General features: G+C 36.7%; 1 protein-coding gene across 9 annotated transcripts in view; it reads left to right on the forward strand.

The window, feature by feature from the left end:
- LOC135205505 (uncharacterized) overlaps positions 1–25,129 on the forward strand; it is an 88,236-nt gene that overhangs the window by 51,017 nt on the left and 12,090 nt on the right. For 6 of the 9 annotated variants that reach the window (XM_064236237.1, XM_064236232.1, XM_064236233.1 and 3 more), the window contains exons 3-5: positions 18,360–18,467; positions 18,781–19,074; positions 21,646–21,895. In XM_064236237.1, the coding sequence (XP_064092307.1) occupies positions 18,360–18,467; positions 18,781–19,074; positions 21,646–21,895 (652 nt within the window). Of the gene's footprint in view, positions 1–18,359; positions 18,468–18,780; positions 19,075–19,961; positions 21,896–25,129 lie in introns of those variants that run through there. The other 3 variants (XR_010312546.1, XM_064236239.1, XM_064236238.1) reach the window with 3 other exon arrangements.

The raw sequence follows: 25,129 nt of genomic DNA on the forward strand, positions 1-25,129 counted from the left end.
GTAGGCGCTCAATAGAGGGGAATAACCAGGTTAGCTCTGTTTTCTTGCCCAGTCGCGATGAAACGAAAGAGAAGAAAAAGAACGAAAGGGACAGAATAGGATGAGAATTCCAAAACTTGGTGGCACAGAGAAAGACTCTCTCTCTCTCTCTCTCTCTCTCTCTCTCTCTCTCTCTCTCTCTCTTGCGCGTGTGGTTTGGGGCACAGTCTTTCATATAAGCAGTTCCTGTTCAGTGCTGATGCACATCTGCCATCCACTATTTGAAGAAAACATTTCTTTTGCTATCTCCCGAATCTCCTCTCATCCTTTAGGCTTGAACTCTAGAGGAAATGGCGACAATCATTGCTATGTTCCATTTTATTCTCTTCTGCTGACTCCTGGTTTAATTTTTGCTCGTGGTCATCACCAAAGCTCCATTAGAACCTGATTGAAACTACACTACGACATATAGTTTAGTTTGGGTACTGTAAAAATCAAAGGTTAAAACAAAAACACAAATAGAATGAAAAATCAACTAAGAAATTTCGCAGATCAGGACCCTTCTTCATAAAACTTCAAAAGATTGCCTGGTCATCTTCGTTGAAATTAGGTTTCTTTTCTGCTGAAGTAGAGAGCATAGTCTGAAGACACCTGGATATTCATGGTAGTCTACTATAGTGCTTCAGCAACCACAAGCCGCCTAGAGCTATCCTCCTGGTAAGCAATGTATGTATCTAATTGCTGGTGGATGGGCCTGAAGGATTGTCATTGTGCCCCCATCGTAGTTTAAATAGAGTGGTTTGCATATCACCTTCAAACACTTAAATTTGCAAACCACACTGGTCCTCAATTTCTTAAGATTCTTTGGGGACCTTCCTACCCCTCACCAATAAAGCTGGTTACCAGGTCATGCTCCGTCTAAGGTCATCTGCTTTCTCAATTGTTTTTTGGTTGTGTTTGGGATTTATATATTTTTCTTTTCTGGTCATGTCCTCTATCATGTTGCTGGGGTACCCATTGTTTATCAACATCTGCCTAACACATTACAGTTTTGAGGGGACATATTTCCAGGTACTGCACTGCAAGAAGACCCTTCCAACATAGGTACCACTGACAGAGCTTTTGAGACGGGACCCACATTTGTGGCATTTTTTGAATGTGAGTGTAGCAGGTTTAGTTTTCCTCTCAATGAGGACATGAAGGAAAGGAAGTTTCTTCTTGCCGGCCTCAGTTGTAAAGTTGATGACTTGACTTAGTTTTAGGGAATCTGCTTTTTTTATTATTTATTTATATATATATTTTTGCACCTGCTGTTTCTTTGATAGTAATACAGATGTCCTCCATGTAGGTGACATCTTTGATGGCTTCTTTGCAAGAAATACCACATATATTACATTCACGATCACAAAAGCCACAAATGTGGTCAGTTGTATAACTGTTAGGGGAGAGTGCCAATGTTCATAAGAAAGATCCCTCATCAGGGCTTTCCTGCAGAGCAGTACTTGGTTATTTGTACACACATAGCTAAGCTTATGAGGCAGAGGTTGACAACAGTTAGATACTTCAGCAACATGAAAGAAAGAAATTGGGTAAGTTCCAAACACAAGCCCAGAACAGTGAAGAGACCAAGAAAAAACTTTTAACAATTTATGAGAAAATTGACAACTGCACAGCTCATAAACATGAAGCAAAGATCTTTGGTAAGATTAGCACCCATTAAGTAAACCTAAAGACATTATGCAAGAGATAATCACTAAGAATCTACAGCCATCCTTACCTGATAGCAAGCCTTTCGATTAGGAACAGATCAGCCCCAGGGATCTAAGGAATGAAGGACCAGTTAGGTATACATATCTAAGTGTTCAGAATAGATATACAAGCTTCTTGAAATAAGTTGTGCCGGTCACTTGATGACAACCCTTAGAACGCATCTTCAAGCCTATCATAACAATGGAACAGCGACTAGTATTTTGTGTATGACAAGAAGCTGCCTCTAATGGACGTTAATAGAGACCAGCAACAAGCAGTTTGTGCACCAGAAGATAGCTTTAGGCGGTTTGCGGTTGCTGAAGCGGTGAACACTGTACTGAAACAGCCTACACTGCAATTTTAAAGACAAATTGTTCACCAGGAGGATAACTATGAGCAGTTTCTAGTCAATGAAACTGAACACAGCACTGAAGTAGTCTACACTGAATATCCAGGTGTTTTCAGACTATGCTCTCCACTCCAGCAGAAGAAAAAAAAAATCCACTGCAAACTATCAAGACACACTGGGTGGTGAGCCTACCTTTTGCAAATTAATGAAGAAGGGTCCTGATCTGGGAAATTTCGTTGTTTGTTTGTTTGTTTGTTTTATTTTTTTTTTTAACCAGCTAAAGCCCTTATGACCTTGAGTGATTATAAAAAGAGTATTCGACAGAAGGGAATAAAATAGAACAGTATTTGAAATTATTGTCGTTTTAGAGTTATGAATAAAGTGAATGAATGAGATGATTATAGAGGCGTTGATATAGATAGTGGATCCCTACATGTATTCAGCAATACATCATATAATATATATACCTGATATATATTCGTGTGTGTGTACGTGTACGTTTGTATGTGCGTATGTTTCTCCAGACTTTAGCTAGCGTTCGTATGCGATTACGTCATGGCACACATACCGGTAGGTTCTAGGGTAAGGCCGTTCACCTTTGGGACGAATTGTCGGTTAGGGGGACCGCATGTTACTTCGTCGATAAATTGAATGCGTACTTTTGGAAAAGAAACACTTTCATACTCTTGGATTAGCTTTTCTTTGTCTCAAGTTAACATCTCTCTGGGCACAGTAAACTAATCTACGCCGAAATAAATCTCTCTCTCTCTCTCTCTCTCTCTCTCTCTCTCTCTCTCTCTCTCTCTCTCTCTCCTTAATCACTATAAAAACCAGTTTATTTTGGGTCCAAATGGAAATGATAACATGGATTATTCATTGGGAACCAAGACGTATCCCAAAGGACCACGAAAATGCAACCAAATTTCGAACTTGGAAAAAAATGGGGTTCGATGGAGCTCATTCATATAAACCTTTGAAGCACATTCCTCCTATGTACGTGACTAAGCAGTGCTATGTACATTGATGACGGTGGTGTTGATGGGTCGGATGTGCTTTAGAAATTAATCATAGGTAATCAATGGATAAATTAGGGAAATATTAAGAGGAAGATGTTAAGTTGCATTGTTCACTGTATTTTTAGTGTTTGAGAATATGTAAAATGATTTGCAGGAACCCCATTATTATTATTATTATTATTATTATTATTATTATTATTATTATTATTATTATTATTATTATTATTATTGGAGAAACAAATAATAGTAATAAAGAACTTCCAAAAAAGTCTTTATTAGATTCCGAAAGAAAATAATAATAATAATAATAATAATAATAATAATAATAATAAGTAATAATGCAGGATGCAACCCGGAACCCCACACTATAAAAACCACCCAGTCGAGTAGGATGACTGTGATAGACAAAATAAGTAAATGAATAAATATAATAATAATAATAGGAAAGAACTTAAAAAAAAAAGTCTGTTAAATCCCGAAAGAATTTTAATTTTCATTCTTAAAAGATGGGACATTTGTTCAGCTTTCATCAAGACAATTAGAACTTCGTAGAAATTGGAATGAGGGGAACGCGGTTCCACCAGGAGTATTTGCTCATTGGTATTTCCCGTGAATTCTGAAGGTAAGAGATTCTCCTATATCCTCGAGTGGGAAAGATGTCAGGTTGAGTGTGAATCATGCCAGAAGAGATCATTCAAAAGCCATTTCCGCTGCTGATAAAATTAATTTAAAATGTGTGGGGAAATTACTTGCCAAAGAGAGAGAGAGAGAGAGAGAGAGAGAGAGTTATACCTGAAGAGAAAATGCAAAATTGATTTCCGTAGTTGATTAAAGTGAACTTGAAGTGTGTGTGAAAATTACATGCCAAGAAGGAGAGAGAGAGAGAGAGAGATGAGAGTAGAGAGCCGAGAGAGAGAGAGAGAGAGAGAGAGAGAGAGAGGAAGGGGTGGAGGGTGGCCGCTTCTGACAAAAAGAAAGTAAAATCTTGGGGTCTGTAATGATAATTAAACTGTAAAACGAAAGAAACTTACGGATATTCTCACTAATGAACGAAAAAGTCAGTATTAAAAGATGCTTAGATTTTAAATACATTTTTAGTTGTTTGGAAATACTGGTATTTGAAATGTCGAGTTAGTTGTTTTATTATTATTATTATTATTATTATTATTATTATTATTATTATTATTATTATTATTATTATTATTATTATTATTATTCAAAAGATGAACCCAGTTCATGTGGAACAGTCCCACAGGGGCCACTGACTTGAAAGTCTAACCTCCGAAGGCAATGGGAAATACAGAAAGTAAATTAACAAAATTATAAATGAATTCATTAAAAAAGTAAGTTGATCATTACAATACAAAGAGAATTGTTTTATGGAAATATTGATTCGCGCCTTCTCGTGAACTTCCAGTTGCACGACATCCTCTGGGAGGAATAAAGTCAGTTGAGCAAATCAGAACCAAGATTGAATAGTAGTAGAGCAAAAGCGAGGGGGGGTGAACGGAATTCGATGAATAGAATGGAAATGGAAGGTAAACAAAAATATTCGCAGTATGAATAAGCCAAGGGTGTTTGACAACTAAACACTTTAGGGAGTGGCGGCTATTTGTGTTGCTTGAACCCAAGCAGAATTATTATTTTGACCTATTTACAGGCAGATAACCTCTCTCTCTCTCTCTCTCTCTCTCTCTCTCTCTCTCTCTCTCTCTCTCTCTCTCTCTCTCTCTCTTGTCATTGTAAGCGTTGCTTGAACTCAGCAAGAACCATCTCTCTCTCTCTCTCTCTCTCTCTCTCTCTCTCTCTCTCTCTCTCTCTCTCTCTCGTCGATAAAATGCGCACGTGTGTATCTGAGCCGTCCAAAAGCAACTCTGAATTTGTGGGCCAATGCCAAACTTCGTCATAACTTGCGTGTCGTATCGACAGATACACCTCAGTGGCTTATTATTATTATTATTGTTATTATTATTATTATTATTATTATTATTATTATTATTATTATTATTATTCATAAAAATCTCATAATCACACGAGTCACTAAAATGGGGAAGCAATCCACAGCGAATGGCAGTGTAAATATGTTAAAAATATATACAAAGCGAAAGCTTTCGAGAACATGCTAGATTTTCCTTATTAGTCTATCTATCTTTCTATCTATCTACGTATATATATGTGTGTGTGTGTGTGTTAACACGGACTCTTGTGGATTTATTATTATTATTATTATTATTATTATTATTATTATTATTATTATAGAAGTCAGCAAACTGCGATACATTTTTTTGTAGCTTCCGACTGGAAAATCCGCTGGTGTACAAAAATATAAATAGTTGAAGCAAAAGAAGCTTATGTCTTTCTTGGTTAACTATATCATTCAGTGAAAAGAGGAGAGTTATCAAATAATAGCAACTAAAAATATGTGTATGACACTTGACAGACGTAAAAAAAGACGCTTAACAGAAGCACTATTAGCTGCTGTTATTTGCAAAATTTTAACTTTTATTCAGTGAAAATCTTATATCCGTTGAATTGTTCTTCTTTTGTCTCAAGTGCTTCTGTCTTTTGGCCGATTGGAAGCATATCTGTTCTATAATAATAATAATAATAATAATAATAATCAATAATAATAATAATAATAATAATAATACGACGACAACAACAAACACTAGTCACGCAGACGGAGAAGAAATCCAGATGTGTAAATGTAAATATATATATATATTATATATATATATCATATATATATATATATTATATATATATATATCAATTCAAGCTACAAATGTCCTTTAATATCTAAATTCACTTTACCTCCCAAATGATATATTTTCATATATGTACCGAAGGGGAATTTTTTAGTTGATAATAATTTCGTCCCCCCATGGGATCGAACCACCGTCCCCGTCCACTTGGACGGTGGTTCGAATCCCATGGGGGGACGAAATTATTTATCAACTAAAAATTCCCCTTCGGTACATATATGAAAATATATCATTTGGGAGGTAAAGTGAATTTAGATATTAAAGGACATTTGTAGCTTGAATTGATATATAAATGGATCACGGTTCGATGTGATAATTATTCATATATATATATATATATATATATATATATATATATATATATATATATATATATATATATACTGTACAGGTTACCTCTATTGTCGCGTCAATATACTCATTCCTCACAACGAGTAAAAGGTCCATCAGGTCGGCAGTAACGGATGCGGTTGGCATGGCTCTCCAGTGTTTATACTTACCGACGTAGACGCAGTAGTTGTCGTTAATTTGGCCGGGTATTGATTATCGCTCGCCATTTGACCTACTCCGGGTGTGTGGCTATGGGCGTGTGTTGATGGTGGTATAGAGCTGAACATTCCAAGGCGGTACCCCATGGCATATTCCTCCCCGTAGGTGGAGGATGGTCGTTCTCTCAGTGCACCTCATGCGGTGCACTGTAGGCATTGCTTAATGCTTTTTGCAGCGTCCTTTTTGACACCTAGCTGCAACCCCTTTCATTCCTTTTACTGTACTTCCTCCATTCATATTCGCTTTCTTCCATCTTGCTTTCCACCCTTTCAGACCTTTTACTGTCAAGTTCTATTTCAGCGCTGAATGACCTCATCGCTCCCAGCGCTTGGCCTTTGGCCTAGATTTTATATTTCATTCTATTCCATTCCTCATGGCATATTATCTACTTCTGGTGCCAGATGTTTTAGTTTTAATCATTATTGTTTATAAACATTTCAGAATCGCGTGAATCACTTATAATGGTGTAGCAATCCATAATATCAGTGTAATTATATATATATATATATATATATATATATATATATATATATATATATATATATATATATATATATAGAATTACAGAGAGAGAGAGAGAGTGAGAGAGAAAAGGGAACTTTCAAGAACCTGCTCGATTCTCTTTCTCCTGAGGAGAATCTCAGGTTCTCGAAAGTTCTCATTTTAATATGGTTTTGATGTATACCTGCATTGACATCATTCTGGATTTCTTCGCCACTTTATACTAATAATAATAATAATTATTATCATTAATAATTTTTTTTTTTGTCTATCACAGTCCTCCAATTCGAGTGGGTAATAATTATAGTATGGGGTTTCGGGTTGCATCCTGCCTCCTTAGGTTGACCTGCCACCTCGGTGGCCGCGAGTTCGATTCTCGGACATTCAACTGAGGGGTTGGAGATGTGTATTTCTGGTGATAGAAGTTCGCCCTCGACGTGGTTCGGAAGTCACCTAAAGCCGTTGGTCCCGTTGCTGAATAACCACTGGTTCCTGCAACGTAAAAACACCAGACAAACAAACAAACCTGCCTCCTTAGGAGTCCATCACTTTTCTTACTATGTGCGCCGTTTCCAGGATCACACTCTTCTGCATGAGTCCTGGAGCTACTTCAGCCTCTAGTTTTTCTAGATTCCTTTTCAGGGATCTTGGGATCGTGCCTAGTGCTCCAATGATTATGGGTACGATTTCCACTGGCATATCCCATATCCTTATTTCTATTTTCAGGTCTTGATACTTATCCATTTTTCCCATTCTTTCTCTTCAACTCTGGTGTCCCATGGTATTGCGACATCAATGAGTGATACTTCCTTCTTAAATTTGTCAATCAACGTCACGTCTGGTCTATTTGCACGTATCACCTTATCTGTTCTGATGCCATAGTCCCAGGGGATCTTTGCCCGATCGTTTTCTATCACTCCTTTAGGCTGGTGCTCGTATCACTTATTCCTGCAAAAGTATCTGGTGTTTCTTACACAGGCTCCAGTGGAGAGCTTTTGCCACTAAATCATGCCTCTTTTTGTACTGGTTCTATGCAAGTGCCGGACATTCGCTTGCTATGTGGTTTATGGTCTCATATGGGAGATATGTTATTCCCATTTATCGTTCTTTGTGCCGCTGTTATCATTCCTTCAGATTCTCTCTAGAGCTCTCCCCTCTGTAGCCATTGTCATGTTTCATTGCTGGCTAGTTCTTTAGTCTGTCTCATGTATTGTCCGTGCATTGGTTTGTTGTGCCATTCCTCTGTTCTGTTTGTCATTCTTCTGTCTCTGTATATTTCTGAGTCTTCGTCTACTTTTATCAGTCCTTCCCATGCACTCTTGAGTCACTCGTCTTTACTGGTTTTCGGATATTGCCCAGTACTGAGTTCTCGATGTTGACGCAGTCCTCCATGCTTAGTAGTCCTCTCCCTCTTTCATTTCGTGTTTGTATAGCCTGTCCGTATTAGCTCTTGGGTGTGGTGCTTTGTGTATTGTCATATGTTTCCTTGTTTTCTGGTCTATGCTGCGGAGTTCTGCCTTCGTCCATTCCACTATTCTGATTAGTGGTACTACCCATGTGTTTATGGCTTTTATCATATTATTATTATTATTATTATTATTATTATTATTATTATTATTATTATTAGGTTGCTGCTCTTGTCGCTGTTGCTCTAAGCGAAACTCTTATTGCTGTGACATTGGAACAAATAGGAGAGGGACTCAAACAATAATAAATTAGGGTGGGCAAAACAAAACCGTAATTAGCCATTTGGGAGTCTGTCGTGTTTAGTAAGCGCCAGAACAAAGGTCATATTATAGCATTGCAAACCTATACATTCCGTTCATCATGGCGTGGAAAGGCAGTTTTTATTTGCAAGATCTTTTGAGCGCCTCAGTGGCGTGGTTGGTTTGGTGTTTGCTTCCCACCTTGGTGGTCGCGGGTTCGATTCTCGGCCATTCCATTAAGGAGTGAGAGATGTGTATTTCTGGTGATAGAAGTTCACTCTCGGCGTGGTTCGGAAGTCACGTAAAGCTGTTGGTCCCGTTGCTGAATAACCACTGGTTCCATGCAACGTAAAAACACCGAACAAACAAACAAGATCTTTTGATACAAAATACTCGGCTGTAAGAGGAACAACCTTTTTAACTTGTTTCAGAGTTCCTCATGCAAAATAATAGATTTGCCATTTAAATCCCAAATTTTAAGGTTTCATATTCAAAAGTGAGGTCACGTTGGATGTTAGTTGTACACCGTATACCGGCAGGAGAAGTAAAGAGCTTTATCTTTCTAAGATTTCTGTTTTTGAAATCGATAGGAGGATTTATGTATCTCATATCTGATGTTGCCTTTTTATTTCATGTTCTTTTTTTCCAGAAATCAAAGATAGAAGAAACTAAGGAAAGTGTTTTCAATGTAACGTTCAGTCCCGGATTGTGGTTTTTGTGTGTGGGTGCTTGGAGTGATGTACACAACTGAGCCTCTACCTTACCTCCTCCCCTCCCCCCTCCCCATAACTGCCCCTCCGTCACTCCCCATCCCATTTACTCTTTGTCTCCTTTGACCTACCCTCCCTCCACACCTGACGGTCGACCGTCGACGGTCGACGGAGAGTGAAAGGTTCCTGTGTTTGGTTCAAAGGTGTTAGAGGACGCGGCTCAGTCTCAGGAACTTTGGAGGGAGCACGTGGCCGTACGAATGACTCCCTTCCTCCCTCTCTCCCTCCCCCCTCCTGTTCCGTCTGGTCGTGTCCTCCAGCAAAGCCATGCCGCCCCAAGGGCTCAGACAAGCTGCCAGGCCCTTTGAGCATAAATTTATAGATGTCGTGTTTTAAGTTAATCGTGTGTAACCTATGTGCGACTGTGTGATACACACACACACACACACACGTCCGCGCAATATATGATATTGTAACAATGTTCATTTATAAAGTCTCACCTTATGCCGTCGATCATTTCATTGTCCAATATATATTTCATCATTGTGCTACAAATAGCTTTCTCGGCTCCCAGTATCCAAATACCATCGCTAATATATTATTAAATTGTTAAATAGTGTACATAGAAATACATGTACTATTTAACAGTATACATATTTGGCTTTCGAATGAGAGCTACAGAATTATGTAATCAATAAGCAGAGTGGAGACTGCAACAAGGTCGCCAGTGGTTTGTTGCGGTTTAGAATAAGAGTGTGTGATGTGGCAGTTTTACCTTGGTTTGTTTACGTGGCTTCCTTTCTTACGGCGCAGACGCAAATCGGATAGGCAAACTAAATCCATTTTGTAGCCCAGGCCCGAAACTGACTTGGAAAAAGAAATACTGTGTAAAAGAACAGACATACTTTTTTTAAGCCTTAGAATGCATAGTCTTAGTGCGGTTGGTTTACATAAAGAATATGAAGTTCGAAGACGGAGTTGTGTTACCTCACGTTGTGGGGTTCTATTAAAATTCCCTCTAGTAATTTCTGTATTGGATGCTTCAAAGTGGATTCGAACATTTGCATAACAAGCCTATGATAACCCACATTTGCTGAGCCAGGTGTTCATGAATCATCATTCCGGAGCGCGTGGTTATTTTTGATGTAATGGTGTACAAAATTGTGGAACTGTAGTTATCTGTTTATTCCTGCAACCTTAAATTGATTAATAGTACTACCTGAGAGGAAGAGTCCATTCACACAAATAGCAGTCATTTGTTTACAAAAACGTCTCTGTAGAATGCACAGTTGGATTCATTAATCGAAAATTTAATCCAAGATAAAAATTCGCCAATATGAAGTTAGTTGTGAAGTTGGTTCGAGAACACACAAATCTTGTCATGGGGATTTGAACGCTGCCGACATTCATATCTTTATTAGGGTTAATCTGAGGTTTTATCTAGATTCATTTATTAGATAAATGGTCTGTGAGGGAATACGGTCTTCTTCCGTTCTCTTTACCTATATTTTCTCATGGCATATTTTTTTCTTCTTGTTAGTACGTACATCGTTTCCACATTTTAAAAAAACACGTTCAACATCAGAAGTAATGTGGTGTCATAAAACACTTTTGAGATTGAGAGTAATGTTTCTTACGTAAAAAAATCACTTTTAACACTAGAAGTAATGTTTCTACGTAAAAAAACTATTATTATTAGAAGTATTTTTTCTAGGTAAAAAAAATTAATATAATGTTCATTTGCATCTACCCTGTTTCAACAATATCTTTGTAGTTATTGTGCTCTCATAAGCTAATAATTTCATACGCAAACTGTGCTTTTGCTTTCACGAACTATTGATTTCATACATTGTTGTAGCTTTAATAGGCCATTAATTTCATACACAAACTGTTTTTTTGTTTATGAGCTGTTAATTTCATAGACAAATTATGCTTTTACTCTCATGGACTAGACTGCTTTTGCGCCCATGGTAATTAATTTCATAATCAAATTTTGTTTTTTCTGTTTCATTCAGTGTGTGTCAGATTTCCCATATGTGACAAACTTGGTGCGAAGGCTTTCTGGGTGAATGGCTATCTCGTGCCCTAGTGCCTGGTCTTGGGCACTAATACCATACAACCATCCATCCATCCAACCTTCTGTGGTATGTTGGGAGTGAAAGCTTTTTTATACTGGGTTTAGAGCATTTTATTTTTATTTACTTGAGGACAAAATGGGAGATTATGTTGTGTAGATGATATACTCTTGTGTGGTCTGTAATGTATTGTTCGATTCAGCATTTAGCTCATTATTACCTCTTTAAAGGTGTTTTGTAATCTTAAAATATTAGATGTACTTTCTCTCTGGCAAATAGTGCCACTAACTAATGGTTTGTTGATTCTTTAGAGAATGATTTCGTGCAAAAATGGTATATTTGCATGTTATTATTATAGGCCTAGTGTGTGTTAATTCTTTACGAGACACACTCAGTACTCTGCGAATCTACGAAGCATATTTCTTCTTGTCGGTAAATTCCATTACTATCATAAATTGCAACCAGTGCGTAAGGAATCACAAACGAAAGTCTTGGATCGTTGTATCGATTATACGTAATACTTAAGTCTCATGGCATTGTTATCACCATTAACAAACTTTCATCGAGCGCGCACTAGCTCGCCTCGGTCATCGTTGGAATGTGAGTGAGGGAGGGAGGAGAAGGACGAGGGATAGCGGGTTGGGGGAGTGGCGTGGTGTGGACTAGAGTTGGGGAGGAGTGGAGGGGAGGGGATGGGGTGGAGATGGGAGGTATAGTCCAGGGAGTGAGGAGAAACGATTGTGCGCGAGTGTCATACGTATATAGCTCCTTCCTTAAGGTTCAGCTCCTTGGTTCTTGAGGTCTCCTCACTCCCTCCCCCATTCTTAAATTCAAGTTCCCCTTCCGGCATACCACCACCTCCTTGCCGTTAACCGTATGCCTAGTCTCCCTCTCATTTTTGTTTTTTCCAGCAGGGCATTTATGAGCATTTATGAACATGGGAAGAAGGTTCACACCAGAACCTTCCCATGTTCTGGTGTGAGGTTGTTGAGCTGGAGTTGGGCGGAAAGTGGAGAGAAATTCTCCCCTCGTGTAGACCAATGCATTAATGAAATGTTAATTTAAGTTGTTAGTGAATATTTGAGTAATCTAAACATAAACAAACACGTCTGCATTAATATTAAGCATTTAATTTTATCAGTTGCTAAAACACAATACATTGAAAAGGAAACTGTCCATTCAGATGGACAGATGGACGGAAAACGCTGTGCGTTAATAATTCACTTGGTAACCACTTCCCGAAATATTATGCTATATATATATATATATATATATATATATATATATATATAGTGTGTGTGTGGTTAAATACTTAATAAGCATGTAAGATAGCTTGCGCAACGCCTACTGTAATTCTTGTGGAACCTTGATCAAGTTATTAAAGCTAGTTTTGTTTTACGTAACTGAAAGAATGGTTACGTGACTCAAGGCTCGCGGAAGGATTGATTACACAATTTTAGACTCGTTTTTCTGCTTTTAGGGAACAGTGGTAGTTTTTTTATATGGGGGAATTTGTAGACTTTGTAGAGGATGGAATAGACCGATTGTTTTCTCTTGTCTAAAGAAATAAATGTAAGATGGAAGGTAGTAGACGACATTGTTTGGGAGGTTGTAAGGATGAATTCTATGCTCGGATGTAAGTTTATTTTTATAATTATGATACCTAGTTTGGTTTAAAAGTTTGAAAAGAGTTCATCGTTCGTCATGCCTGCTACATCGCATGCTAAAAACCGACTATCAGTAAACAGGAACCGGCGGAAAATGCATTTTTAGGTCAAGAGTAACTTGAGTGAATTCAAGGTGAAGACGTGGTATTGCATGAAGGCTTTTTCAACAACTCATGAAGTGCGATAAGGCAAAAATAGAAAGGGTGGTCTTAAGAAGACACCAAGGAAGAATGCCACACACACACACACACACACACACACACACACACACCAGGCCTGTACCCGGGGGGTCGATCTACCCCCCCCCCTCTCCTTGAAAGAAAGAAAAATTTCTGGAAGTCCATATATTCTGTTAACCAAAGTCAGTACTTTGAATAACATCTAATCGGGTAGAAGTGCATAGACCACATACCCAATTTTTCTGCTTAATATAACTAAAATAACATTCTCTAAGTGTTTCATCTTGTATATACTTATATATATTCAATGACATTTATAGAAGAAAAGGTCCAGTTTTGGGAAAAATAACACCTCCATAAAAAAAAAACTCTGGGTACGGGCCTGCACACACACACACACACACACACACACACAGAAAGATGGTCTTGGAAACTGGCGGGAAAGAAGACAGAAGAAAGACTTCAGGGAGAGGGTGGTCTTCGTTAGTTTCGATCTTAATCGCAGTTGTTAGTTAGCAAAGGAAAATCTTAATTTGTATTTTCCGATTCATTTTAATTATAGATAAATTTGACAGAAAAATGGCTTAAGGAGCTTTTCTTCATTGGATTGGGTATTTTGTTTATTTAGTAATTAGGTTTAAAATAATCATCCGGCGCTAAATGCAACCGAACACCTGTATTGGCAGAAAGCTCACCTGTCAGAAGATTTACGCAAACTTATTAACAACAGGAAGGCATTTTATCATGATTTAATGAAAATATTCAGTGTTAGCCTTTGTACTCTGACAGGTGTCCCCCTGCCTCACAAATTAATTTAAAGAACTTGCTTATGTTGACGTAATTAGTGAATTAGTTACACCTATATTAGAGGACTGTTGTCAGTCGCTGCTATGGCGGAGAGAAAGGAAGAGACAACAACAAAAATATGACTCATTTAACCGGGGAATCGGACGAGGGAACCGGATGGGTTCGGGCGCTTATCCTTAAAGCAGACTACTTAAAAGTACTACTAAGTCAAACGTAGTCAGTCATATGAATGTAAACAACAGAACCTCTACGGTTTAATCTCACCTCCACCGAAGTGAAACAAACCATGAGACTGTGTGTGTGTGTGTGTGAGTGAGTGAGTGCGCGCGTGTGCGTGTGCGTATGTGTGAATCCAACACAGTGAATCTAACTGCTTATTCATTCCGTGGACGCTCTATTCTTCATTTACTCCCCAAATTATCTAATCGCTTCGTGGAGTTTGTGAAGAGAGGCAGAGTTTGTTTCTGCCCAGTGATTGTGACTAGGCCTAAAGTTGGAAGCAAGTCAGACACCGGCAGTGTCTCAAGGGCAGTAGACCCATAGAACCGTAGGCCAGCTTTATTGTACGACCAGTGTATAATATGGCAAGCCTATGAGTAAGCCTAAAATAGTAATTGCCCCCATTCGTATGAGCACGGACTTCCATACTTCAGTACTTAATTCCAGTCTTTGTGTAGATTGACTGGAGATTGCCCGTTCCCGAAAATAGTTAATAACAATAAGAAATAACAGAGAAAGAGAGAGAGTAAAAAATGTTAGTTTTCAGACTTAAGCCTAAAATGTTCAGTCTCTTCGCTGCCTTGGGTTAGGAGAGCCGCCGCCTTAACTTGGCCCATGGTGTGACTCATGCAAAACTCGCCTTGGTGCCTAAGAAGAGAGGGTACTGACCTTTTAATTATCTTTTCCCCTGCAATCTTTTTAGATAAAAAGTCCAGAACAATATTTTCTTACCACTATATACAATTTTCTTTTCACTATCTTCATTGTCTTATAGAATCTTTAACCTCTGTGAATGGTACGTGATCACTCGAAATGTTTGCCGCCAGAAGAGATCAGTCTGTATTTAGCTCACCTATTGTTATTGGGCAATACTTTACCCTCTTTGTTGATACTTTGTTTCAATAAGGATATGGTACAGTAATATGAAAGGGTCTCCCATCAAGTACAGCTCAGAAAAAGAACTTCAGCCTGATAACACGTGGTTCTGATTTATAGAACTGTAATGAACAGATATAAAATCAATTGTATTTCAGGCAGAGATGTCTTGAGGACAAAACTTAGAAATTTTGACCAAGACGAGAAAAGAAATGTTATATATGTAAATAAAAGATTTTATGCTTTTTACTTTTATACAATATTCCCGGAAGGTATTTTATAATGCAAAGAATATTGATTATATTTTATTAATCTTATATATAAAGCTGACGTCGGACTATGTATGTGTGGTATGTATGATTATGATCACTTTAGCACGTGATTCATTTATCACACATATCCACAGGTGAAAAATAAGAAGCAGAGTGTTCGCTATTTACGGCGAAAGTACTGGACTTAATTGAACCAAAGTTGGACCATATACTGTGTAGATTTTATAGTGGATGGTTTTTAACGGGGTTCGGTTTCGAGTCGGATATCCGGCCATGCTAACTTCGTTATCATTATTCGTAGAGGAAAAAAAAAGAAAGAGTAGTTTTGATTGAACTTTTCACGAAGATTCCAAATATGCCCCTACGTTTCTTTTAAGATGAAAAATAACGATGACATTACGGTTCAAACAATGTCTCCGCCGGGCTACTGTGTGTGGGTATATATATACGTATATATATATATATATATATATATATATATATATATATATATATATATATATATATATATGACTATTAATCACGAAGAAGTAAAAAAAAAACGTGATGATTATACGAATAAAGTTACAGTCACGAAGGAAAATTGAAACAGTGGAGATGCCAAGTACTTTCGTCTTACTACCAAGATTGCTGTTACCATGTCTTGGTAATAAGACGAAAGTACCACATAGCATCTCCAGTGTTTCAATTTTCCTTCGTGGCTGTAACTTTATATTTATTGGTGTTTGTATGCTTAATTTTACCAACTCCATGTTGTTAAGTCGGTATAGGCCTATATATGTGATTCATGAGTTAGTTTAGGCCAGCTGTTGTCATCGAGTGCCCTTGAGATACGGGCCTAGCCTATTCTCCACGGAACCTACCTTTAAAAAGAGAAAGGAAGAAAAGAGAATGGAGTCTTCCTTCAAAGGCGAAAGGAGAGAGAGGAACTTTCCATCCATGTCAAGCTAGGAATGAAGATAAGAACGTGGATCTCTCTCTCTCTCTCTCTCTCTCTCTCTCTCTCTCTCTCTCTCTCTCACACACACAGTTTTAATGATTGTGTTATCAGATTTTCTCCTGTTGGTTTTGAAACTTTTGGGGGAGAAGGTTCTTCTTATAAACACTGAGTAAACTGGTGTGTTTGTTTGTAAATTATTATTATTATATTCAGGAGATGAACCCTATTCATATGGAACAAGTCCACAGGGGCCACTGATTTGAAATTCAAGATTCCAAAGAATATGGTGTTCATTAAAAAGAAGTAACAGAAGGTAATGAGAAATACGGAACGAGGATATCAGTTATCAGAAAAACATAAAACAGCAATTGATAAATAAAGCTGATGGTATAACATCAAAAAGTCAAGTCCAAAAGATTTTTGGTCTTGAACTTGGTTAGGTTTGTGAGCCCCTTTGTGAAACGTGAGAGTATCCCTGGGCCTGGTGGATTCCCAGCCTGTAATTTCTTTCAATTGACGTCCTTTCTCACACACACATAAGGGTATGGAGACACATGGCACAGTCTGTTAGCTTGTTCAACCCAGATGAAGGAAGGGGCGTTTATGGAGACATGAAGAAGTTGTCCCTTTTTGTAGGGTGTTATGATATCATATCAGGATTAATTATGTAAGTATTTAAATAAAAAATATTGTGATAACCACAAGTGTTATATTCTCCACACCATTGATACCAAGAAAAACACATTCATATTTTCAGCATTAATACAAAAGTCATAAATAAATGCATTTTACCATGCAGTAATGATTGCCATTTATCGAAACTGCAAGGCTGGGAAAACTTTAAACTAAGTACTAAACCAAATATGTAATGTGTAGCCCATGTCCATTAATATTGAGGTTTAAACAAAAGGTGGTATTTGAAAGGAATTTGCTCATTGTGAAATTCAGAGGTTGATATAACATAGCATTCCATTCAACCTTTCAGCCAAAAAATATGTACTACTTATTCGGGGCCAAAAACACCCGAATGAATGTTTATCAGCTTGTGTTATTCAGAATTTCAACTTTGTGTGGTGGGTGGAGATATAGGCTATTTATGTTGCAATGATTGATGATGGTGGATTTTAAAATATTATTTTTTATAGACTTTCATTTGAAAAAAAAGTAAAAAACTTGGCCTCATTCCAGTTTATGGTACTATAACCATATCCTTCATATTTACAAAAATCAGTGAGCTGTACAAACTAGATCTCACTGACTGTTCATGAACAATTAATCTTAGTGACATGGATTTAATGGTCTCCCCAACTTAAATTTCAATAACAGTTACTGCATTGGATTTTAGATTTTATAAACACTGCATCTGCTCGCCTTATACTTAAATACATACTATTAATGAGTAAACTACCAGTTGATTTAGGATAGTGAAAATGAATGGTTTGCAGACTTGGGGTGGTCAGTTACTTTTTTGGTGTTCTCAGTGTAAGGCAGATTTATTTTGCTGTTACAGTCTGTTTCATTGCTATTAGTGGAACCTTTGTAGCATATTTTATTTGCTTTATTAATAACCTTCTTGATAATACATATGTGTTGGGTAGATACCTGGGTTAGATAGAGCATTTCATATCAAAATGAGCTGACATAATTCTCTCTGGTTGGGAAGGCCAATTTCCTTTTTAGGTCTTTATGATTTACCATAGTCCAGTTTAGCAATCATTTTGCATGTCATTATTGTGGTTTCAACGGCAGCAATTTAATACAGTATGTAAATGTGCAAAACTTTTAATTTTGCATTCTATTAGTAGTTGGTTTATGTTGCTGTTTTTACCTTCTAGTATACATTAATAATGTGTAAGATACATATTTATATAGTAGCTCTGATGAAATTGTCTATACTGCATTTTAGGATTATAATCACATATCTTCTAGCTAGTAGTATTATATTTTGTTATTTATAATTCTCTAAATGTATTCAAATAAATTTATATCTTAAATTTCAGGATTACCCATTCTTGAAGGAGCACAACCGACCTTCAGGCGGCATGGTAGTGGACAATGGACACTCAGTTGTGGTTTGTAAGGATTGCTACTCTTCATTGAAGAGTCAGGTAAGCTTTGTTTTATTTCAATTATTTGTGCCTGGGTGTGTTATCCCACTTGTCTCCCAAATTCTGTTACCTCATCCTCTCCGATAATTTCCCAGCCCTCACTCATTTTTCAGATTACTGACATACGTGACATATTATTTTGGCAATATTTTCAGTCTCCTCATCAAGTTGTCGTACGCTGCGGGGTTGGTTTCCTGAGTTCAGGTAATGTCATCTTCCTGATAACATTTAAGACTTTAATGTTACAGGTTCTACAATTGTAAACTCGATTTTATATTGACGAATACTGGTGTAACTTGTCTCACGAATACAGTACTTAGAATTGGAGAGATGGGGAGTTCCAGTCGAGAGAAGGCAGTACAACTGGATTCAGCGCCCCCCGCCGCCAGAATTTCAACAAGAGTTGCCTGCCTCAGGCTCCAAGCCCATCTCCCAGGGACTGACCCAGGGAACTACTCTTCCTGTAGTGGTGGCAGGAGCTGGGGCTTCTAGCCCTGGCTTGCATCCTGGGATGTCACCTGAGTCTTTGTCTCAGTCTTCAGTGACTGGCAGGGCACCTGCTAGCCCTAGAGCCTCACAAGGCCCTGTGTCCAAACCATCAAGTGCGGTACGTGTTTTAGTTTGTGTGGGCGGCCACCTACTCTAAAGACAAAGGCCCTGACAAAAACCTGCCAGCTGTGGATCAGCTCCACAAACTATGCTGCCTTACTGATGTTTTGCTATTGCTTTCCTTCAACTATAACAAAAGCTGCATTTCTGGTTTTAATGGGAGGGAGACTAGTTTAACTTTCCTGCCTGCTATTGATTATTTACAATGAAACATCAGTAAAACAGCATCTCTCTTGTGGTTTTCACCTTGACATCTGATGATTTTGTGAACAGCTGCACATCACCTTTCATTTCAATTCACAGCTTTAGCTAAGAACTTGCCTTAATATCACTTGTTTTTTCTTTTAACGCTTATCAGTGGTGCATCATGTGGGAATACTTTATCCTGCATGACTTAATTTATCCTACACTACTCTGTTTCCTTAGTGTGTCTTTTGAATCTTTTTTTTTTTTCTATTTTTTAAGCAATGCTGTTCACAATTTAGTGATCATTCATTTATTGTTGCTTGGTTTTCATTTTGTCCATAGTGACTTTTTATATTTTCTAAAAAAAGTAAAAAGTACAGTACGTATATGAAAACTTTCTACATTTCATATTAAAAGTATCATCTTATAAGCAGCAATAAATGATATGCTGGCAGGCTTATAATCAGTAGCCAGTTGCATTGATATGCATGAATGTTATGTAATTTATTTATTCACTCATTACTCTTTATCATTAATTTTCATTGATTAAAAGAGACAAAGGTCCATTTAAATAGATTATACCATGAAATTAAAGACAATTAGTCGACATAAAGTAAGATTTAAAATTAATTAAAAGTAGAGGAGGTGGCCATACCCCAAACTTTTCATTTCCCCACCCCCTCCCCGGAATATTGGTAGGCAGTCGAGATGCCAGGCTTGACTACCCCTGCCAGTCAAGCTCTCTAGCCAGCACAATCCAGCATGGAGAATAAACACACCTAGATGATGATGATGAGCTGTAGCAGTTGTGGATCCAAGGCCTCAGGACCAGGAACATTCTCTTATCTCTCTCTCTCTCTTGATGTAGAAGATGAAGATGGTCAACCTCAACACTAATGAGGTGGTAGTGCTTATTAGTTTTGGAACTGTATTCTGTACCTTTAGTCCCCTTGGCTTGAACTTGCTTTCTCCTTTGCATTCTCTTCTTCCCCAGGTTGGTTTTTCTTTATAATCTTTAGTCTATCACATTAGACCACTTCTTAAGGCATTTTTGCATGCTTTCTATTTTGTATGTAATGTGATTTTGTTGTTATGATCAGTATGTAATGCAAATGACTGAATTATAGAAATATTAGTACAGAGTTGTTTGCATTGCAATGATTTCATTTAAAAGGCCCATGATGTGATTTAAAAAAATATATATATTTTATACAGTATTGATAGGCACTTTCGTTTTTGAGAGCAGTGGTGATAAATTTTGGTACTTTAAAAGTTGCAGGACAATTTATAGTGGTAGCTAATTATTTTGGGACATGTATAACTATTAACATACTATAGTACAGTGTACTAGACATGTAAAGTAACAAATATCAGGTTTTTATTATTCGCTGAAGTGTTTTTTTATGTTGGGTGTAAAAGTTTGCCCTTAAATATTTGGAAGCTATCGATTAGAGTGCTTATATGCTGTAATCTTATGTATAGAAAAGTGGAAAATTTTATGAATTTCTATTGTTAGTAAGCTACTGCGCAATTGGAGTGGTTTTTTGTTTTTTTGGCCTTATATGTATTAATTCTTATTTCAGGGTTGTGATGGCGTGGGAGTTATTCCTGTGCAGTAAATTAGACTAGGCATCTATTTTATTCATTAGATTTTTAAATGGCTTTCTAAGTTTATAAAATGCTGAAGTGCTAAGGGAGTTAGTTGGTTCAGTATGAATGAAAAAAAAAAAGCTTATCTTATTCAGAAGAAAAGTTTGGCAGATTTTGTACATGAAAAACTTACAAATTCCTTAGATGCTGTCAGTGGATGTTCATTAAATTGAACTTAACAAGAAGAGTGGATAAATTCAGTTGTACCAAATTGATATTGTTTTTGGTAATAGATTTAGTAATCATAGATTGAAAAATGAATTAATCTTATTGAAAATTTTCCTAGGAAGTGTAAGAAGAAACCCTCTTAAGCCTAGCAAAGGTTGTTTATTGTAGTTGTTCAACATTTTTTTATATATCGGTGCCTGTGATGATGTGCTAATATTTTATGGAAGTTTTTCATTAAAAAATGCGTAGTACATAGGAAGACCTCAGTACTCATTCAACCATGTGCATTCACAGCCACTTTTATGTAATGTTTGCTATTTACCAAGGGAAAAAAATCATTGCATGTGCCTTTTAATCACAGATTATACTTATTTCATACTATCACTATATAATTGTATCTTGTTATGTAGACTCTTTCACTTGGGAGGAATTTATGGTACAGTAATTTAATTTTCAGTTAATCTTGAATATTGATGAGGTTAAAGTGGTACTGCTTTAGCTTTAGCTCAGATGTAGTGGAAATCCTGAATGGTGGTAAGCAAAATGAATATTTCTTTTCCTTCAGCATGGTATGGTCAGTAGTGCTCTTCGATCATCAGCGGCCAAGCACAGTGAGGAAACTATTCCTGTGACGTTACCAGAAACTCACACCTTTAAAGGATTCTCAGGGAATGGCATCACCTCTTTAGACCAGTCAGCCAAGGCAATCTTTCCCAAAAGAAAATTCCTGACGGTAATCCCCAGAGAAGGTCGTTCTCCTGACAAAGTTGTATCTCCCAGTCATCCTTTGGAGAAAGAAAAAGCATCCAAAACAGGTGAGTTATAAAATTCTTCGTTAGTAGCCACTACTGTGCTTCAAGATTGTTATAATGCTGATATCTTTATTTTTGTTGTTAATATTGTGGCTCTAATAACCATTTCCTAGTACTAGTATTATACATGAAACACTAATGTGAATACATGTACGATTATATTAGACACAGATAGGCATGGCTTTACCTCTCAAATGTCATTTTTTATATTTTTTCTTAAAATATTTTATCCCAAATGAGGAAAAATGCTTTTTGAATACTACATGCTCTTTGGCAAGAAAAAGGAATTATTGTTCATTTCCTCATAATGTATTGCTTATCTGTTTATGTGAGGGAATTGAGACCCTGTTAGTTTGTTAGTTGTAGATGAGCTTTGCAATTCCATCCCAAAATTCTTTTTGAGAACTGGAAAGTAAGTACATTCAAGAGACACCCCCTCCACGGAAAAAAGGGATATCATATATATATATATATATATATATATATATATATATATATATATATATATATATATATATATATATATATGTGTATGTGTGTGTGTGCGTGTGTATATATATATATATATATATATATATATATCATATATATATATATATAATATATATATATATATATATATATAATATTGTGGTGTATGTGTGTATATATATATATATATATATATATATATATATTATATATATCTATGTATATATATATACATATACATATACGTAATATATATATACAGGCAGTCCCCGGGTTACGACGGGGGTTCCGTCTTGAGGCGCGTCGTAAGCCGAAAATCGTCGTAAGCCGGAACGACACTTGGAAATATGCCTTAAACTAAGAAAAAGTTAGAGACCTTACCTGTGTGACATGCAAGTATATTGCATGATGTGTAGTGTGGTGGTTATTTCAATGGCAAAGGATGGTTCTTGAAGGTATAATTCTTTATTAAACTCTTGTGACACTATAAAGCACCAATGTACTACACTTAATCCTTAGGTAGATTATACACTAAACACTATATTATGCAGTGTACACTTTAGTAGTAGTATTTGTTAGATCCTGGAGTACACTAAAATCCCAGTCTGGTAGCTCTGGAAGGTAAAAGTATAACACATTAGTACAAAATACTACACAAAGTCCTGAATGCAATATGTAAATTATAGATATCAAGAGTAAAAGAGTTAATAGTATGTTAATTAATCCTTCTTACTTTAGTTTATAATTCCTTACTTTGAGTTATATCAAGAGTAAAAAAGTTAATGTATGTGAATTAATTCCTTACTTTTAGTTTAAAGTTGTCCTGCTATGTACCCTGGATGCACAAAGTCTTATGTGGCCCCATAGCTACATCATTCAGGGGTTCTGGAATGTACAAAAACTAATTAGTATGTCAGTAAGTACTCTAGCATAGTAAGTTACATACAGTAATATGCACCATACAGTGGTTTAATATCACATATATAACATGTATAAAACTTAGTTAATGTATGTTAATTAATTCCTTACCTTTAGTTTAAAGTTGTCGTTCAAATGTAACCCTGGATGGACAAAGTCTTATGTGGCCCCATAGCCTAACATCATTCAGGGGGTTCTGGATGTACAAAAAATAATTTTAGTCTGTAAGTACTCTATGCATAGTAAGTTACATACAGTAATATGCACCATACAGTGGTTTAATATCAACTGGTATGCATATTGTAAATGATTGGTCTACACCCCCTGTTCAGCAGGGAGTGTACAGTATGTAAGTTCCATGAGGGACCATTGATCACTTATCCCATGTGAGAGATCTTGTCACTTTTTTTTAGTATGTACGTATAAAACTTACTTAATGTATGTTTACTACTATGTATAATTCCTTACCTTTAGTACAGTAGTACATAGTTTACAGTTGTCGTGCTATGTTATGTAGTAACCTGGACAAAGTTTTATGTGGCCCCATAGCCTGCATCATGGAGGGGGTCCTGGTTTCTGGGAATGTACCAAAAAAGTATCAAAGTTAAGTCATGTTATGTATGTTTAGTAAGTTACATACAGTAACCATACGTACAGTGGTTTATAACATGTACATATGTACATAATCAAACTTGGTTGGAAATTCCTGTAAAAAAAGTTATGTACATATGTAATATGTACTACTGTATGTAAAAACCTTACTGTTCATACTTTGTTACACTACATGTTACATGTGATACGTATACTTTCTGAAGGGTTTTTTCCATTCCAAAAAATGGTGCTTCTACTTGTAGTTATCCCTTGATGACACTTGTAGTAACAACCTGGAGTTGTGTGAAAAATGTTGGTTCTGGAAGGAAAAGTAACAAAATTAGTGTACAAAATATACACTACAGAAAGTTGTGAATGCAATATGTTAATTACTGTAGATATATCAAGAGTACTAAAAGAGTTAATGTATGTTAATTAATTCCTTACTTTTAGTTTAAAGTTGTCGTTCAATGTAACCCTGGATGGACAAAGTTCTTATGTGGCCCCATAGCCTACATCATTCAGGGGTTCTGGAAATGTACAAAAATAATATTTTAGTCAGTAAGTACTCTATGCATAGTAAGTTACATACAGTAATATGCACCATACAGTGGTTTTAATATCACATATAACATGTAGTATAAAACTTAATTTAGAAATTCCTACATAACTTACCAACTTTTAGTGAGTCTCAAAGCTGCTACCTTAGGCGTGGGAGATTGGAGGTGGAGGTGTAGAGCATTCATGATAAGGATGCATTCCAAACCTAACTTCAGTGTGCTTTAATCACAGATAACAGGCTAGGATGATGGGCAGTCTGGAATGAAGAATTAATATAAAGGACAGTATGTAACCACTTAGGTGTACAAAATTTATTGTACGTATGCAAACATTAAACACAACTGAGAATTCCTTACCTTCAGCAAAATGAAGACATGTAGGCTATGTAGAGGTCTGGTTTATGTAAGTCACAGGTGCATGCCAGTCTGGAATGATAATGTAATAGTACATATGATTATATAGTATGTATGTTACATACATAACATGGTTATTACATATGTAATAATAAAACATTAATAAAAAAAATGTCCTTACCAAATTCTAGTGGTTGGCTTGCTTACTGGGATGGCCATATGGTACATGAGAGGTGGGTGGTGGGCTATGGAGTGGGATGGGCAGGTGCTTGGGAGTCTGGAATGATAAAAAATATAAAATGATAGTTACTACTACTGTAACTACTGCACATGTTATTACTGT

Source organism: Macrobrachium nipponense, chromosome 24, assembly GCF_015104395.2.
Source record: "Macrobrachium nipponense isolate FS-2020 chromosome 24, ASM1510439v2, whole genome shotgun sequence".
NCBI classification, from domain to species: domain Eukaryota; kingdom Metazoa; phylum Arthropoda; class Malacostraca; order Decapoda; family Palaemonidae; genus Macrobrachium; species Macrobrachium nipponense.